The sequence below is a fragment of the Halyomorpha halys genome, unplaced genomic scaffold (genome assembly GCF_000696795.3).
Source record: "Halyomorpha halys isolate HHAL.00 unplaced genomic scaffold, Hhal_1.1 Scaffold217.1, whole genome shotgun sequence".
Classification (NCBI taxonomy): Eukaryota; Metazoa; Arthropoda; class Insecta; order Hemiptera; family Pentatomidae; genus Halyomorpha; species Halyomorpha halys.
The window spans coordinates 304,937-323,779 of record NW_027114159.1 but is presented as its reverse complement, the minus strand read 5'-3'; the positions used below and the strand labels follow the sequence as shown (position 1 = coordinate 323,779).

The 18,843-nt window shown below is 29.3% G+C and overlaps 1 protein-coding gene across 3 annotated transcripts; it reads left to right on the top strand.

Moving 5' to 3' along the window:
- The first annotated feature begins 1,968 nt into the window (after positions 1-1,968).
- On the top strand, positions 1,969-18,791 carry Spred (Sprouty-related protein with EVH-1 domain). 3 transcript variants are annotated; one of them, XM_014419087.3, is made up of 5 exons: positions 1,969-2,151; positions 4,388-4,574; positions 4,661-4,829; positions 6,442-6,515; positions 17,332-18,791. In XM_014419087.3, the coding sequence occupies exons 2-5, from the start codon at positions 4,422-4,424 to the stop codon at positions 18,082-18,084; spliced, it is 1,149 nt and encodes a 382-aa protein (XP_014274573.1). In that variant the 5' UTR covers positions 1,969-2,151; positions 4,388-4,421; the 3' UTR covers positions 18,085-18,791. The 3 variants fall into 3 exon arrangements, with proteins under 3 accessions (XP_014274573.1, XP_014274571.1, XP_014274572.1); XM_014419085.3 differs by having other exon boundaries at positions 1,969-2,124; positions 17,332-18,789; XM_014419086.3 differs by lacking the exon at positions 1,969-2,151 and adding an exon at positions 2,533-2,679.
- Positions 18,792-18,843: the final 52 nt, after the last annotated feature.

The following is an 18,843-nucleotide window of genomic DNA, read 5'->3' as shown; positions in this document are numbered from 1 at the left end:
TAATCCACTTCCACAGATAAGTATATAAATAAATGCATTGCTTTTAACGTACAATTTTATATCAAAATTAAAAAAATAATTAATTGTAAGTGAGTCCGACAGACCCCCCTGCGATACGGGATATAGATACCAATATTGACATATCTTTTGATGTCGTTTCTAAAGGTGTAATGACTATATCAAGCAGAAGATTGAGGATAAAATAAAAATAATAAATACTTAATGTAATTATTTTGATAACTAAAAAAGTTCAGCTAATCAACCGCCTCTGAATAGCACGGAAAGATTACCTATATAAATATGCCCCACCCCTTTAGAAGTAGTGTACTGGTTAAATAGAATCCATTAACCAAATTAATGATAATTACTGATCCTGTCATGTATCAAATTATTATTTTAAAAATATATATACATATGCACAAACTATTTGGTCCACGTAAATACAAATATACAAAGGTAGGTAGGGAATTTGGGCAATGAAAAGGGAAATAGGGAATTTCAGCGCCGGGCCTCACAGGTTGAGGGATTTTAAGATTTGTTCCGCTGTCCATTCATTCCTTTCTGTTTCTTAATGCAAGTCTTCCTAGAGTGGGGGTCAGTTAAGCACTGTTTTTATTTACACCTACTATAATAGATGTTCCCATTGATAGTAAAAATATCAATTTTGGAATTAGGTCTACAATATCACACTTAATTAATAGTAAAATAAAAAATTTAAGGTTAACTGTTTTGAAATAATTTAATTGCAATAACTATATAAAATTAAATTATTGTATAAAATGTAGTAAATTCTAAAAACTAATTATAGCTGAGCTAAAAGGAAAATTTGGATTTTCGCAAACCAATTACTAATTAAAATGCTGGCAATTAATATTAAAAACTGGTATATGAATTTAGTCTAATATTTATACTAGAATAATTATTTTATTTGAAACAATATTCAACTTCATACAGTAATTAAACAATGAAAGAGAACGTAAAAATATTAATAACGACCACGTATGCCCATTATTGAAATATTGATTTTTTTTTTTACTCGGTGTGGACATTAAGAATATATTAAATAAAATTTATTTAAATTTACTTTTACACTTTAAATAAAATAGAGAAGAATTTCTTTGAGTGATATTCTTACTTAAAATATATTTATAAAATTGATGTTTTGAGACATTTCTAATTTTACTTGTTTGTTTAATTAATAAATTAGAATAGTTAGATCATTTATTCATTATTTTCCATTATTTGCTGTACAGCGTCCAAGTTTTTTAGCATCTGACTGAATCGATATGATTTTCGTGGTATGTAAATTATTATTTTAGAATAAATATAATTTTTAGTTATAATATTTTAAGTTATTTTGTCCTTATAATTTAGCCAGATGTTTTGTTATACAAAATAACTTTCTGTAAAATCTAATCAATTTTTCGCCAAATTCATAAATTGTTTTCAAAACGTTACATTTTTTAATAAATTAAATGATTTCAAGTGAAAAAAATTAATTAAAAGACGGGGTTTTATAGTATACACTGATTTAAACATTAAGTTTTTTTTTTTTTAATGCATAATATGTAATACTGCAATAAATGCACAGGAAACAGTACGCATTTTGACTATTATTCTATTTAGAATATTTCAAATAAAAAATGCTTTAAAATAACGCGGTTAATTAATTAATATATCTATTGAATATGATAAGAAATATTATAATTTCTAAAATAGTCGATATTTGAGCTGATGTAAATTAGACAAGTTTTCTTTTATGAAAATAATAATTTCATAATGTAAATTTTTTTTAATATTTAATTTTTATTTCATTTTATATTAATTTTATAACAAAAATATTCAATAGAATGATGGAATGTATGCGTTTAGAAATCAAATACAAAAATGCATTGACTCCTGTTTATTGTTTTATGAATCGATGGAGTATTTTTTTTATTTCATTGAATGGCTAAGAAAGGCAGTCCTGCGCTGTGCTAGCTGGGAGGCGCATGACCAGGCTTACTTCCTGCCTATAAGTACAGCCGATGTATTATATATGCTTCAAAAATGGTAGTGAAAAAGTTAAAATGGGGGAGACATAAGTTTATTCCTTTTATAAACGATGACAGAATCTTGTGAGGAGTAAGTAATGCAACAACTTAACTAGTGGTCAGTGCTTTTTTAATGGGCGTTTACGTTAGATTTGGAAGTGAAGTTAGGGTAGGCATAATGTTACATTGGCTTAGTTTAATTAATATCGTGTAGTTTAAATTCGTTTTATCCATGGAAGCTGTACTACTTGGTAGTTTTCTAAAAGAAAACCATTATTCTTTTGATTTTTGGTGCAATAGATAGTGAATGGAATGCTGATTATGAAGTTTCTTCTTTGTAAACATAATGTTTGGCGGTCTTGTTTATGTCTTGTAATTTCACTATTTTGTTGATTTGTTGTGAATTTGTTCAAAGAAATATGGAAATATTAGTTATGTTTTCAGCATATACATTCAGGTTACCAGGTGACTTCATAGTGTTTTGTTTTGTGATGTTTACTAAAAACACTTTTTATTTATTATGTTTTCATATTCTGGAGTGAGGTATTGATAGATTTGTTTATGTACTTGGGAGGTTTTACAATAATCTTTTGTTGTTTATCTGTATAGGTTATGTGCTCCATGAATTAACATATACTCATTGAAGGTTAGTCCCATTTTATTACCTTTTTTGTGTTATGTGGTTCAAATGTATATTAATTAGGACCTCATTTAAAGGTTAATGGTATATATTTTTTTTTGTAGTAATAGTATTGAAAAGTATCGAAATTTTTCTGAATTATTTGTGATTAAAAATTGTTTATATTATTTCAAATGTATACTACATGGCTTTTAAAATTGACATTTTGTTTATTGTTAGAGGTTTTTTGTTGAAGTTGTGGTTTGTAGTATGAATGTTTAATTCAAATTTCAGAGCAAGATATTGTTCTGAACAGTCCCAATTTCCAACCAAAAATATGTTTATTACTTATGGAGTGATTCCTTTGGGTATAAGTATTCTTATTATCAGAAACAGATTGTATATTTGGTTGATGTGTTGTACTTAAAGTTTTGAAGATTTTTATATATTTTTTTACTATCTATTTTAATAAATTCAATGACTTTTGTTATTAATAATATTTAATAAATCATTTTATTAATTTAATATTTCTAAATTGTCATTCCTTTTCTCCAGACTATGTCAAAATAGATTCTGTATTTGAGATGTATTCCTAAAAATAGCCTTAGTGCTAGATTTATTCTGTTTTTACTATCATCAGAGTTTTCAATAAAATTTTTGCTGTTTCTAGTTGTAATTTTATTAATATTTCTTTTATTACCAATTTATATATAATTCATCTCATTAGGTTTTCGTGGAGTCTATTATTCTTTGTCACAATCATAATTATTTATGATTAGGAACTTTTTCAAAACAAACATTTTTCAGTTTGTTTGAGATTATTTGATAATCAGAATATTTGAGTTCTAGTTGCCTCTTATTTAAGTGGCTATTCATGATAAAACAAATAGTTCTAGGATCATCCGATCCCATCAGTGTGAATAGTGAGGCATTAATCTCTTTTTAAATAAAATTATCTTAGTATATGCAATAAAGTTATATTGAAAATAAGAACTTTCTTTTTTTCTTAAGACGATTATTGGAGAGTATAAAAACAATGATATGCCGTGTTGTTTCCTCTCCTCATTCAGAATAATACGGTATGGATAGAAATTCTGGTATTTTAATATGCAATTTACTTGTATATATATTTTTATTGCTTTAGGGAATTTTAACTATTATTTGTTATTATGTTGATAGTGTAATATAACGAAGTATTTGTTGGAAGTTGGATATGTTGGATTCCTATAAAATATTAGAGTAAATTTTGAATGTTTTTATAAATCAATCTTGAAATTTTTTTTATAGTTTTGAAGTCCTTTATTAATTTGTCTTTGGTCAGGAGCTAGTTACCGATGTGAAATATTTGTCCTAATGTTCATGAATAAGAAACAGTTATAACAACATGCTGTTGATAATTTACATTAAACATACTGTCTTAACACATATCATCACTACACTTTTGTTTAAATGTCATATTATATATTTAATTATATAATATATGACATTATAACATTACTGTTCTTAAAATATTATAAAATTTCTTTCTCTGTTGTCACTAATTTATGAAATTTGTCCTGATGATGTAGGCACACTCTCTTGAAATATCATCATTATTATGTTTTTCATTCAATACCAAAGAATATTATTGAAAGTTATAACTGGTAATCCATTTATTGATTGAATTGTTTTAGTAATTCATTGATTGTACTTAAATTATAAACTATTTTATTTCATATTTGTGACATATTTTTAGTGGTAACTACCTGGTGCGTGTCCGAGCACAGGTGATGATACGCGATGACAGCACGGGTGGATGGGTGCCAATGGGTGGAGGGGGCCTATCCAACGTGTCTGTCCGTAAGCGTGTCATCACCTCAGAACATTCAGAAGAAACCAAACATGAGTACCTTATTTATGGAAAACGAATCTCAGACCAAGCGGTAAATAGCTTATATTTGGTTGATTTAAAGATTTCAGCTAATTATTCATTTTGACAATGATTTGATGAGTGTTTGAATATTTTTAGATCATACTTAGCTGTGTTATAAAAAAAGATTTTGAATATAATAAAGTTATGCCTACTTTTCATCACTGGAAAACAGGAGATAAAAAATTTGGTTTGACCTTTCAAACAGCTGCTGATGCAAGGGCTTTTGATAAGGGTGTGAGGACAGCTGTAGAAGAATTACTGGATGGTAAGTTAATAACATTTATTTTTGTTGTTTTTACCATTATTATCAGTGATACAAATTATTTCTAAGGAGTGGTGATTTAGCTAGCTAGTATCATCCTTTTTTCCATATTACATTTTGATGTATTAGAACAACTCATGTGATCTGTGATATTTTTCTTTGGTCTTGTGTTGACAGATAAATAGGCATTGGTTATTTGTTTTGTATATATGTTTTGAATTCATGAATTGTGACTATTTCAACCAATACTTTATTCTGTCTCAATATGTTTTCAATGATTGATATTGGCAATCATAGCCATTCAAGAAATCATTTGTTATTAGCATTAAGTTTCTTTATATATATATGTATTTTTTTTTTTTTTTGTATGCCAGTCATAGAGTCTTGTCAATCATAATAGTTTGAGTAGCCCATTAAGTTGTAATTTTTAACTCGTGTATAATAATATATGAAGTTCAGTAATAGGTAATATGTTGGTTTAATAAAATAATATTCTATTGGAATCCATAAAATTTTGTTTTGGGTATTAGGTAAATCCTTTTCTTTTCAGCTTAGTTACTTCTTTTCGATTCAAGAAGGATAGAAATTAGTCAAAATCGGTTGTTTTACTTATCTATTATATTAAAAAAAAAATTGCTCAAGGGTTTACCAGTTACAGTGGTAGCTGGCCGCTTCAGTAGATATTTATTTGACTGATGCGCTAGCTAGCTCCCTTCTCCACCTCACTACTGTATTTTAAATTGAGAATTTAGAAAAATGTAATATAATCGACCACTTTCTTGGATTTTTTCCCTGAAGATAGAAATTTTGACATTTTCTCTAGCTATTTGATGTATATCTGAGTTTTTCTGCCAATTAGGATTTAAGAGCATTTATCTAGTATGTAAATATTAACTTAGTTAAAATCAGTTTGTAATTTCATTAATGTTTTAGTTTTGTTTAAAAATATGAAATACTTATCACAATGAAATCTTTGATAATAAATTATTTCTATTACAATAAACGGTAGAATATTACCTAAGAAGGCAGAATGTTGTAGTTTTTTTAATACCGATTTACTAATTGCTAAATTAATTTACTAATTTAATAATTAACTGTTGTTGATTTAAATATTTGGAAAGTAATAGAGATGTTATTGAATGTTCCTTATGCAGATGTGTGATTCAGTCATGTTAGATTTAAACATATATATGAATGTAATATAATTAATATGAATATAATTAAATACTCGTAATTCTTTAACTCAATTAAATCTTTACATGTGATTGACATAAATAACACTTAGAACATCTATTAAATCTATGGTGTGTTCCTCGCTACTGATCATATGTAAACAGTTAAGCACGTCAGCTATAATTCAATTCCAGTCATTATCTGCCAGTGACTTTTCATTCCAATTCTCTCTAGCATGCCACTGTTTTATGTATAAATCAGTCTTTAAATGATCAATTTTTGTGACATCAATAGCTGTTCAGAGAAAAGTGTACTATTTTTACAGGTTGTTATAATTTATGTTAGATAGGTATAATTCTTACTTATAATTTAATATTATTATATAATTATATTTTTTTTTACTTATATATGTTTTGGTTTTAAAATTTATTTTAATCCGCAGGTTTGGCTGCTCAATATCAAAAATTATTTCAACAAAAACATATAGAAGATGTAGGGGATGATGATGTATTTATGGTAATTAATTTGATTTTATACTACTATTATAATTAATAAGAAGTAAAATCCTATGAGTATGAATAGAATAGAATATACTTCTATTAAGTTTTGTTATTTTTCTTGTTGACTGGAATGAATAGATATGCACGTTTTCATTTGAGTGCAAGATATTCAGTTTTATTTCTTTCTCTTTTTTCTATTCTTGAATGAGTCTATATTTATTCTATGCCCTTATTTACTGTTTTCGAACCTTTCTTGGCTTGAAGCATAATATATCATGGGAGTTTAGAAGTTTTTTATGCAAGCTAGATATCTCATAACAAGTTCTTCATTCATTAGCCACTCTCAGCCTCAAATGTACTATCCCCAAAACTCAGTTGATCTGCTTATATACGGAATAACTTTTGAAATAATATCCTACATTTGGGAGGGTAAAAAATGTCTTTTATGGATAGAGATTATTTTGATCTATGAAGAACTAAGTTGATTTACATATTAATATTAAGAAGGAATATTCTTCCTTGGCTTTAGTTATTATAGCTCTGCCAAATAAAGGAGTGGTACTGAAAGACAAAATTTGCAAAGCAGAAAAACTTTCTTTGGGAAGCAGGGCAGTACAATATGCTCAATACATTTGTTAACATGCACCTTTAATTAGAAAATTAATTGAAGGTGCATGTTAACAATAATTATTAATCATTGATTAAATATTTTTTATTGTGGTACTGTGCTACATTTTCTGAGTTCAATTTCCTTTTTGTTTTTTTTATACATTTTTAGATTTTAGTCTGATTTGCATTTTAAAAACTTTTTTCTCATAAGCAGACACTCTAGTGTACAGACCAATTTTCATCATTCCCCAGTGATGTCTGTTTATACAGTGACATCCTACAGCATTCTGAAAGTTTCAAATTAGTTCAGATTTTAAACAAGGTGATTCTCTTTCCAAAATTGAGGGCCAAATAAAATGAAGAATATTTTAATATCTCACCTTCCCTCAAAATAGAATCTAGATTAATCTTTTTACTAAGGTTAAATACTTGTGATTATTATCGATGTTGAGCTTTAATACTACGGTTATATTGATTATGCGAATGTCAGCATGCTTAAATACCTGTGGACCCATAGAAGAGCAGCAGATAAATCTCAGAATTTAAAAAATCTTGATTTACTAACTTTAACCAACAACATGAGAACAATAGTATCGAGTGATACTATGGTGCATTGGTATTAAGCAGGTGTCTGTTTTAGTCAGATAAGCTACAAAGACATTCCTGCCGGCTCTTATTTGACCGTTCTGTCCAACTGTGGTAATAGAAGTGTTACTAAATGTCAGGTCATATTTGAAGGTTGAGTTTCAAGCCATGAATATGATGTAGAGCTATTAAATTAAGTGTAACATTGGACATGGTATGAAAGAATAGGAACAGTTGTGTTACTATCACTCTTGATGTTTTAGTCTAATGAAATTAAACGTTACATTTTGTTAACTTCTGTACTCACAATTTGCTGATATAGTAAGGCTTAATGGAGATAATATGGAGGATCAATAAACTTCTTGATTGTCTCCATTCCATTTGGTAGGATTATTTTCATCAAATTAAAGGAATCCACCAAGACCCATTTCGATGCTTTGTGGGACACCGCTTTATTTAGAGATGCAACAGTAATCTTTTGCATCTTACTAAGTAGATTATAAGGTCCTTTTTAAGTGCTATAGTCTGTAGAAGGTCAGGACTTTACATTCACACAGAATATGCTCAGCCTTTACTTTATCCTCTTGGCACCACTAATTTCAACTTCTTGAGATGATATTTTAGTGGACAGTGGCCCATTAGAAAACTTGATATTATTATTTTCATCTAAATGATCATTGTTGAGGTTTAGGTTAGTGATCTCAATTCGGATGAAGTTAAATTTCTCTTTTCCAAAATTGCCATCAGAGTAGGCATGGAAGGAAACAGAGCCAATTCTGATGCCCCCTAGCTCTCTGGTAGGACATGCTCCTCCAGCAACCAATTGTCCCCCAGATGGCACTGTGGTAACCTATGTTCTCTTATCTTTCCTTTCAGTTATACTACTGGGATTGGTCTCCTATTTGGATCGGATTCTCTTAGGTCATTCCTCAAGTAGACTCTCACGGCTGTCAGTTATAGTCTCTTCCTCATTACACCTATTTCTTTTCAGCCAGTAGTATCTTCTGAGTAATTGGACTGTTCACCCACAACCATTCTTTCCAAGCCAAAGCTGTTCCACTTTGAATTGGGAGATTTTTATTGATACCTCAGTCTGGATCTGCCTTGTTCAGCTTTAGCGGAATACATCTCTGGCAGTATACAGCTCTTCACCATACTTTTATGATCCTGGTTTATGCATCCTCAAGATTTCTGTTAAAGCTTCATAGGTCCGTCTACTCCTCTGAGGCTGAGTGAGGGAATGTCTTCTCAGCCTCTTGACCTGCCAGGATTACCTCAGTATTTAGGTCAAAAGTTCTACTGGTTAGTTTTTGTGCTTGATCCATAATTGCCAAATATTCATCTGTTAAGATATGACAAATTTGTTAAAATTTTTAATTGTTGGTTCATTAAATTTCATTTCACAGATCATTAGTTATTATTTTTGGCAAATTACACAGATTTAAGAGGAGCAAATTTTAATCATTAAATATAATTTCAATAATGGAAACATTCAACAGCTTGTATGAACTGATTTTTTCAATTGCAACTGCTGAAATAAACTTCAATCATAAATCGTATACTGTTGACTTCAATTGAATAGGGCATATGTGATCCGATGTGTTGACAAAATGTGTCATAAATTATCCTTACTAGTCTATCAACATAAAAAGTTTATGACAGAAATAAATCATTATTTAATTTTTTTATAAATCGTTATATTCCTTTGAAGAATACTGAAATTCCACAAAATATCTAGAACTCTTAATTAAGGGTGTAGAATGTTATGATAAAGCCAGTTTTGATATGCTGCTTTTAGATCTGGGTAACCACTCCCCACTCTGGTTAGAATAGGTTGGTTACCTACCTGTTAACCCTGTTGTATGTCAGAAATAACTGGGAATGGGGTTATAAAAACAAAAAGAATTAATAAAGATGCTTTAAAGCTGCATGCAGCAAAGGAAGGGTATTCCAAGAGGCAGAAGTGAAGAAGGCTTTGGTTGAAGTGGTATAAATTGATTAGTGTTTCCTATTACACATTAATTAAGTTTTTGAACCATGTGCGGACCACTCTCATTTCTAACTTGGTGCAAAAGGAGATTTTCTCTTATAAAATATTTGAAAATTAGGTTGGTTAAAATTATATTTATGCTTTACGTTTGCCTATTAAAGTAGAAACTAATGATGTTCTGCTGAGAGTATGGCCAGATGTTGATAGAAGAAGGAATGATATTTCATGTTGCTGCTATTTGACATATCTTCTGCCTTTGATATCTGGTGATCACTTATGCTTGAGCAGCTGCATAAGTATGAAGCACCCATGGGCGATTTGTAGTCAAGGGAGTTAAGGTGTCAATTTTGGCTGCCTCATTACTGCAGCTGTGCCGGTTCGAGTGTGATCTGGAGGGTCGACTTTTTTTGTGGCGATTGCATGAAATAAAAACTTAATCCTCACGATGGTTAGAATAGGTTGGTTACCTGTAGATTATATAAGTGCTACACATATGTCAAAATTTTTGGAAAACTGCATTAATGGATATATTAGAACAGAAAAAATATACCAATAAACTATTTCAATCTTAAAATCAGGCTTGAGGTTTTTCTTGTTAATTCTTATGTTTTTCATTATTACGGTTTATTTTTTGCTTGTGATTACAGTTCTTCAACTGAATTATCATCTGTTTATTGAATTCTTAGTTACTAGAAAAATTCAATCCCAAGATAGTGTTACCTTTGTCAATAGACTCCAATTTCTTAGTTAAATTTTCACTACTCCATTTTTTTTTTTTTTTTTTTACAGTCCTAAATCCCGAAGTATTTTATGAATGTTATTTATTTATTCTTTCTCCGGATTCCATTGTTCAAGAGTTCATCGCTTGATTACAAGACAACCTGTAAGTAAAACTAGGTCTTAGTAATAAAACAAATTTTAACCTTACTCCTTAAAAATTTTCGGACAAGTTTCATTTGTAAGTTATCAGTTTCTAAAATAAAACATTAAAATACAAACCTGACCAATGTTGCCAAATGCTCCAGCCTCAAGACCCAAAATCTGACTGTTAATTCAAATATCTATAAATTTCAGTTGTGGGCATATACTTTTTTTCTTAGTCATAAATTAAAAAATACTTATAAAAAATTAGAAAAAATATAATTTAAAAATCAGAAAAGAAAAGAAAGAGGTGATGAACATAGTTCTTATTTTTATACATAATAGTTTTTCTATATTTTTTAATGTGTTTCTGAACTTTTGTGAAGTTCTAATGGGTTTAAAATTCTTCAAATTATTTAATTTTGTTCCCAATCACATTGGGATTTAATTCTTTTAGGTTAGTCTTAACCAATAGATGGTTTTAAAAATTTAAATGGGTAATGATCATTTTATATCATGTTAAATGTTACACAAAAAAATAATAATAATTATGATGAATGAGGCTTATTGTTTGAGACTTTTACTTGTCGAAGTTAACTATTATAAGATGATGTGTTCTTGATGTAAGATAACAAAAGAATATTTTGTGTTTCTTTTACCTGCCAATATGACTATAAAATGTAAAGAATACTCTTCTCACAGGTAAATCATTAACACATAGATATTTTTTTAAGGCAATGATTAAAAGCTCTAATCAAAAAGCTTACATAACACCCAAAATTTTCAATATATGAATTAAAATAATTTAAAATGAAAGAAATAAGAATGCCACTCATTTAATAACAATTGTTCAAACTGTTAAATATTTTGATGAAAGGAATATGGTCCATGGGTGCGGTCAAAAAAAATTAAATAGTAGAATTATACTATTTGAGTTTTTTTGACCGCACCCGGACCATATTCCTTTCATCTTTACACACGGTCAATCAATAATCTTCCAGTATGTTAAATATTTTCTCTCCAAATTATCTTCTTTATGTCCTTTAATTAGTTATGTAATAAAAGTTTATCGTTTAATAAGGTAATTTCAATTTTGAGTGTAGTAAAAAACCTGTCATGTTATTTTCTCTTTATGACAGTTATTAATTAAAACTCATTACCAGTTAATGTAAATAATATGAGTAAATCTAAAAAAAAAAAAAATATTTTTTGACTATTTATTCAGCACTAAGGTATCTTTCTTGTAATAACTGGGAGTTATTAATTCAAAGAATTATTCTTTATGATTGCAGGTACCTCCTTGGGTTGAATTTCTTAGGTAGTGATTTTTATCTTTTATTTCTTTATTGGAAAAATATTTGTGTCAGTCAGGTGATGATTTAGAGTTATAAATGGAATATTAATGTTAATTCGTGCAAGATTCCAGTCGTTTTAAGATTGATTCAATAGGAATTCAAAAAATTAAAGTTTAAAAGATTTAAGCTCTGAAAATGTTTTAACAAAGATTCCACTTTGGAGGAAATGCTGAATGAGGATGAAAACAGAAGGAAGCTTAAAAGAATAATTTACCACTGTGTTTGTGGCTGGAGTACTTTTCATTAAAATTTATTATATTCACCTTTATTTGGTGAATACCTTAGTCTCCTGTGTAACTTTTCTTAAAATGTGGGATCTGATTTTGTGTAGACTGGATTAGTGAAAGATATTAGTGGCACGTCCACAGAAAAAGGGAGGAATTTTCCCCTCTCTAAATCGCCACAGAGAAAAAAATAGGGCTGAGTTTAAAAAAGTTTAGAAGTACCAATATACGTAACTGAGATCATTTATTTGATAGGGGGGAGAGGAATTCAATTTGAAATTAATTAATTAACATTTAGACATAAGATAGAATTATTACATCATGGCCATGATTATTGATTTCATAGGGATAGCTAATTTGTTACAATTATTTCAAAAATTGGTTGTATGATTCCGGCTTGCTCAATCAGTATCCCAAATTCTGTAGTCACTCTGATAGTTAATGCCTCCCTCTCCCCACTAAAAAAAAAAACTTCTATTCTGGATTTGCTCCTGAAGGAATAGGTTATCTGGTGTGACTATAGACTTGAGTCATATTACAAGATTTTTTTTTTTTTATCCAGGTTTGCTCCACCAGCTTCCCAAAGTCTGTGGTCACTCTGGTAGTTAACTCTCCTCTCTCTCCCTTCACTCCTATGAAAAAAAATTACTACAGGATTAGCTCCTGAAGGAAAATTGAGTTATTGAATTTTTTTTTGTACTTAATGTAACGTCAATGGCATTATTTTCTTCAACTTAGGGCAGGAAACATGCTACCAACCTCTTCCAGCTACAGTGGGTAGGCTGAGGTTTCTTCTGTGGGTTCATCAAAAAATTGAAGTATACTCGCCCAGGCAGGTTTCCAATTGGTGGTGCTGCAGACAGTCCTGACACTTCCAGTTATTATTACCTGTAGAGCATAAACTTTGACTACCTTGGGACTGTATTAAAACAAAATTATAAAGTTATGAACAGATCTTTTAGCTATTAAAACTATAAAAATTACATACAGTATAGAATAATCTTTCTTGTGAGGGTTGGTAGCAGTATGGGAAGCAGTTCCTGCCTAAAGCGGTATTTAACCATTTTCTACCTCAATCGAAAAAGCTCTCTAACTCATCTAGTAGCGTGAATGGTGGTGTAAGGTAATGTTTCAGGCTAAAACTTATCGAATCACCTAAATATATAATAAATTGCGGATTGTAATGGGCGTCAACAGGACCCGGGACTAGTTAAAAAACAGGACCGAGAAATACCAGATGGATGGCAGCCATTAAGTGTCCGAGAAAAAATATTGGCAATGGAATTTAGTTTTTGGACCTTTTGAATTTATTTTTTGTTATGTTTATGTGTATTAGATGTTCAATGGAATCGAATTGTTTTTATTACGATTTCAATGACTCAGATGAGGTATTTTATTGTTATTTTTACTTTCTCATTAAAATTGGTTTTTAAGGTGATTGCTCGGTTGTCTAAGTCAATTATATTGTTCTTTTATTAAAGAAAATAAAAAAATGTCGACCTTGATGTAAAACAGAGAAAACCCTTTCATGATGGATGAAGTATAAATGGAGTCATTTATTCGATACCTATTATAGTACTGAATTGATAATGCCTTTTCTACACGAACCGGGAAAAAGGAGCTTTCGTGACAAAAAGTCTTTCGATAAATTATGATCAACTGGTTATCAATGCCGAAATAAATTTCTTGTTATTATTTTATTTATTAATTATACTATTATTATGATCATCTCAACAAATTGTTTGTTATTAAGCATTAAATTTGTAATCAATCTGCCTTCTTTAAAATGCTTGATAGCATTACGAAAAAAAAAGTTGATACATGGACTTCTTATATCATATGGCAACATGAAGCTTTAAATTACGTTCTAATTTGCTTTCTTAATCGGTAAACTTTGTTTTAAAAAATATATATTTTTCTTCCGTTGAAATTTAATTCCTAATTTTCTTTTCTTTTTAACGATAGTCTTGAAATCGGGCTGAAGTTTTTGGACATGAAAAGATTAATTCATCTCTAATGATACATGTTAATTATTATTGTTGCTGATTTATTACATTAATTATTATTATTTGGTTGTTACTTATTTTCTAAAATGGCCTTAATATTTTTCATCAAGTTCATTTGTTAATATTGCCTTGAAAATTAGGACTGCCGATTAATTTAATTTGTATTCTTCTGACGTCCGTGTGATGTGACGTCAGTCTTTGAATCATCTAATGCAAATATATTCAGTATCATTTAGTATGACAACTTTTTCGCCTTGATCGTCGGATGATCTTTCCTATTTTTGATGTTATAAATTGTGAGTGATGCATGTATACACAGCTTCTGATTTACAGGGCGTTTTTTTAAATTTTATTTTTATACTTGTTTTATTTGGCGGCTAACAATCGAATTGGGTGGAGCAGATAGATGGAACAGTATTTCGTTTTAGTTTATTTTGTCTTTTTCGCTTGTTGATAAAAGTTGTGATTTAACCCGAAATAGAGTTATCGTATTCTATTACAATACATTAGTTTTCATTTATTTTTATTACCACCAGAGATGGCGTGGACGTATTTATTTTTTTAATAATTCGAAATCGTTGATACTATTAACATACAAATGTTTTAATAACTATATAGTGTATTGAATTCGGTTTCGAGTAAGACTGAAACAAAGTTGATCGCTTACCATTGATTATTAAGGATTAAAATCTTTCATTGGAGGAAATCTTAAATTTTAAGAACAAAATAACTTTGACCTCTCTATTGAAAAAGTTTACTAACTTTGTTGGTGATAAAAAAAGCTGTATTAAATTGGACAACTCCGGAATCCGATCTATTTTTTTTTTCGTTAATTTTGCTTTTATTCGATAATCTCATTTTTTTCGGAGAAACAGATACATAAAGATAGACGTTTTAGTTCCTTATGAATTTTGAAATGAAATGTTTGTCAAATAAACTTTAGATATTTTCGCCGTTTTAAAATGGATTTTATTAGATCTCTGATGAATAGTTTAAATTATTTTATTAAATCTTCGATTTGAGAATTTTTTTTTTATTCCTTTATTGATGTTATTATAGTTGATGTGTGGCGTGTACATGACAGTAAATAAGTATGTATGTTCAATAACATGTTTTAACATTTTGAAAACTTTTTACTTAGTATTCAGGTTCCTATATCCTGTTTTAACTTTTAAAATTCAAGCTTCATCAGCGGGTGTATTAGTTTTACAACATTAGTGTATTAGTTTTTTTAAATACTTAGCTATTAGGAATAGAGTTGTTGTTTGTTAATATTAACAGCGTATTTAAACAAAAACTATTTTTAATTATTTTCACTGTTTTAATCCTTAACCTTGCCTTGAACAAGCGAGCTGTTTATTTTGACTTTTAATTCTGGTTCCCACGACTTCCGGCGTGTTTCTTGTTGAACAATTAACTGAAGATGCGAGGAATTTTTTCTCTTATGTCTTCAACCCATTTTCTTTTCATTTACCTAATATTAATACATTTGTGTTGTGCACATATGATTCTGAATAGTAATGTATTTCCTTTATTTGATTTTACTTACCTACCGTTAGTCTGTTCATCTAAGGTTCTAAATGTGTTTTCAAGAAAAACAATTTTGATTACAATTTAATTTTTTGTGTTATTTTTTACAATTTCAAGTTCTATCGGGCTTAAAAAAACACCCTATACAAAGTAGTAAACTAGACAAACTTATCTTCATAAAAAATTAGAATTTGTCTTTGTTAAAAAGACTTGTAATCGGACTGTTGTCCATGTGAACGTTTTTGTTGCCTTCGAGGCTTACTGTCAACTCAAAATATTGTATACCATCTTAAAAAACATAATTCAACACCACACTTATTGTCAAGTCAGGAGAAAAAAAAACTGGTATTCATTAAAATTAAATTTAACTTGTAATTAAAGTTCATTAAAGCGAGTTAAAAGTCGATGTTTTAAAGGAAGTGGAATATCTTTATTATTACAAGGAGGGTACCGCAAATAATTTTTAGCTCAAGAAGAGTGCCGTTGAAAAAATCTGAGCAAGACAAACTTTTGTTGGTCTGAGATCTACTATCACCTCGTTTATGTTCTCTGACTTTTAATTTAAAGTACTTTTCATTAAAAAAAAAATCAGACGACTAGTAGCAAATATTAATTATTTTCAAACTTTACATATCTCATACCGATTATATGAATTTTTTTTTAAATTTTATAATAACTATAAAATTCAATTAAATTAAATTCAAGCACGAAAATTTGATTATCTGTTGTTTTTTGTTTTTTTTACGAAAGACTAGACGATGTGTTTTGTGATGTCTCAACATTTTACGTATTTTAATATGAAATAACTAATGAGCTTCATATCTATGGATAGAAATATAATAATGTTTTTGTATAAATATGATAGAAAATTACTAGTGAAATACAGATTTGAATAATCACAAAACTTTTCACCTTTTATGTTTATCAATGTTTTATCTATAAAAGAAGTCTCTGGCCGCTTTTTTAATCTTCTTAGCTCTCTTTCATTCCAGATTGTGCTAAAATAATTAAAACAAACCTTCTAAAATATTTACACATCAAATCAAATAAAACCGATCAATGTTCACTATAAAACCAAAACGCCAATGTTATACTCAGTTTTAATAAAAACATGGGTAAAAAATAATCCTTCCCCTTGTTTAACCAACTTAAATTTGTTTATGTCAGATAGAACCCCAGACATATTTAAAGATTGCTAAGGAAGTTATAGGATTTATTTGAATCACAGATAATAAGTTCAAAAATATATAGGTACTAGATGGTTATGGGAATAAAGTAACATCAAAACTTATATCAGGTTTTTTAGACCAAAAATTAAAAACCCTGTATAGTAGAAGAAATGTTTTAAAGATGTTTTGGAAGAAAAGACATTCTTCAACATAGTTATTCAGTCATTTTGCAAGGGTTTTGAAGAAAATTGTCACCACCAGCTTTGGAGGCAGATTTACCTTAGAAAGTGATCCTTAGCTCAATATTGATAAAAATCGATTTAAGTGGATTTTTGAAATAGAAGATTCACTTTCGAGAGTCTATCTAATTTATGGGTTCCATCTTTTTCTTTACTTATTTTGCTACTTGTTATTGTGAATGTATTATAATTATGTATTAGATAAAATATTATAAATAGTATCAATAACTATATTAATGTTTTATATATTTATTTCTTTTGCAGACATTAAACTTGCCAGTTGAAAGAGGTGATTCACGTTCTTCATCTGATTCTTCTACTGGTAAAACACCCCCTATTAGAAAAACACCTCCTCCTCAACCTTTATCTATTGGTAAAGCTCCTGCACAGTTGCCTACTGGAAAATCTACACCACCTTTTGTTAAACCTAAAGCACTACCTACACCACCATCACAAACAAAACCTCTTCCACAGCCACCCGGGAGCGAAGAGCCACCAGTAGGAGGATACTCTTATATTCAATTAACCACTGTTCATGAATATTTATATCCATTAATGGAAGAAGGTAAAGGAAATATAGGGCAGAGAAGGGATTCTGGAGGAAGTTTAAAGAAAAGAAGTCCTAGTGCTCAAGGCCTATCAAGCAAAAGTGGTGGTTCAGGTGGTAGGAGAAAAGAAACTTGTAGGCATTGCCAAGAACCCTTTTGCGCTGATAATAATGTGAGAGGGAGTTGTGAATATGCCCCGGACTGTGTTAAATCTAGTATAAATACTGTAGCATGTATTTCTTGTGCTCAATGCATGCTTTACCATTGTATGTCTGACCCCGAGGGTGACTTTGGTCAACACCCTTGTGAGTGTGGTCCCGTAGATGAAAGTTGTAGTAAGAGGTGGATAGGTTTAGCACTCCTTTCCCTAATTGTACCCTGCCTTTGGTGCTATCCACCCCTAAGGGCTTGTCACTGGTGCTGTGTTTCCTGTGGTCTCTGTGGAGGTAAACATACACCTGCTAACTAACCAATTTAAGAGGCTCATATTTTTCCAAGGGCTCAGGGAGGAATATGATCTTTCTCTTTGTTTGGATATCAATCATTAGAATTATGTTACTAAATGTTTGTGTCTAAATTAAAAAGGAAAATATGTTACTCATGTTGCTAATTGTTCTAAAAAGTGTTAAATACTGGACTTTTTTTTCTCCTTGTATTTTAGAAAATTCCCATTTCACAATAATATTTTAATAAGTGAATCATATGAAACTAAAATGTTTCACAATTCGAATTTAAATTTCTGTGTGCATTTAAATGCTTATGTATTTATTTTGAAGTGACTGGTTTTAAATGAATGAGATGAAAGTGATTCGTTTTAGCTTTTGTGAGATCCTATTATTATTCTGTACTCTTTTCCAAGTGGACATACCTGAAATAATTGTTATTGTTATAAATTATTATTGATTTTATCACTGCATAGCTAGTATTATGATTGTTATATAAGCTCCTTTAAATTTTGTCATTGATATTTTAGGATATATTTAAAGCTTGTAAAAAAAAAAAAAAAAAAATTAAAATATAAACATAAAACCTTTAGCACTAGGTATTTATTTATTCATAATTATAGGTTGTACACTTTGTTTATATATTTTTTTGCAAATATTGTTTATATCATAAAATAACTAATTCTTTTCACATTTGTGAATACTATTTAATATTATGATACAATTTGAATTGTACCTTTCCAATTCTGAAAATGTGCATTGATGTTATATTTGCACATTTAAGT

Excerpts from the sequence above, each read along its gene's own strand:
- Spred (XM_014419085.3), top strand. The coding sequence starts at position 2,105 with ATGACAGAATCTTGTGAGGA. Across the intron at positions 4,830-6,441 it reads TGTAGAAGAATTACTGGATG|GTTTGGCTGCTCAATATCAA; the intron begins GTAAGTTAATAA and ends TTTAATCCGCAG. Across the intron at positions 6,516-17,331 it reads GGGATGATGATGTATTTATG|ACATTAAACTTGCCAGTTGA; the intron begins GTAATTAATTTG and ends TTTCTTTTGCAG.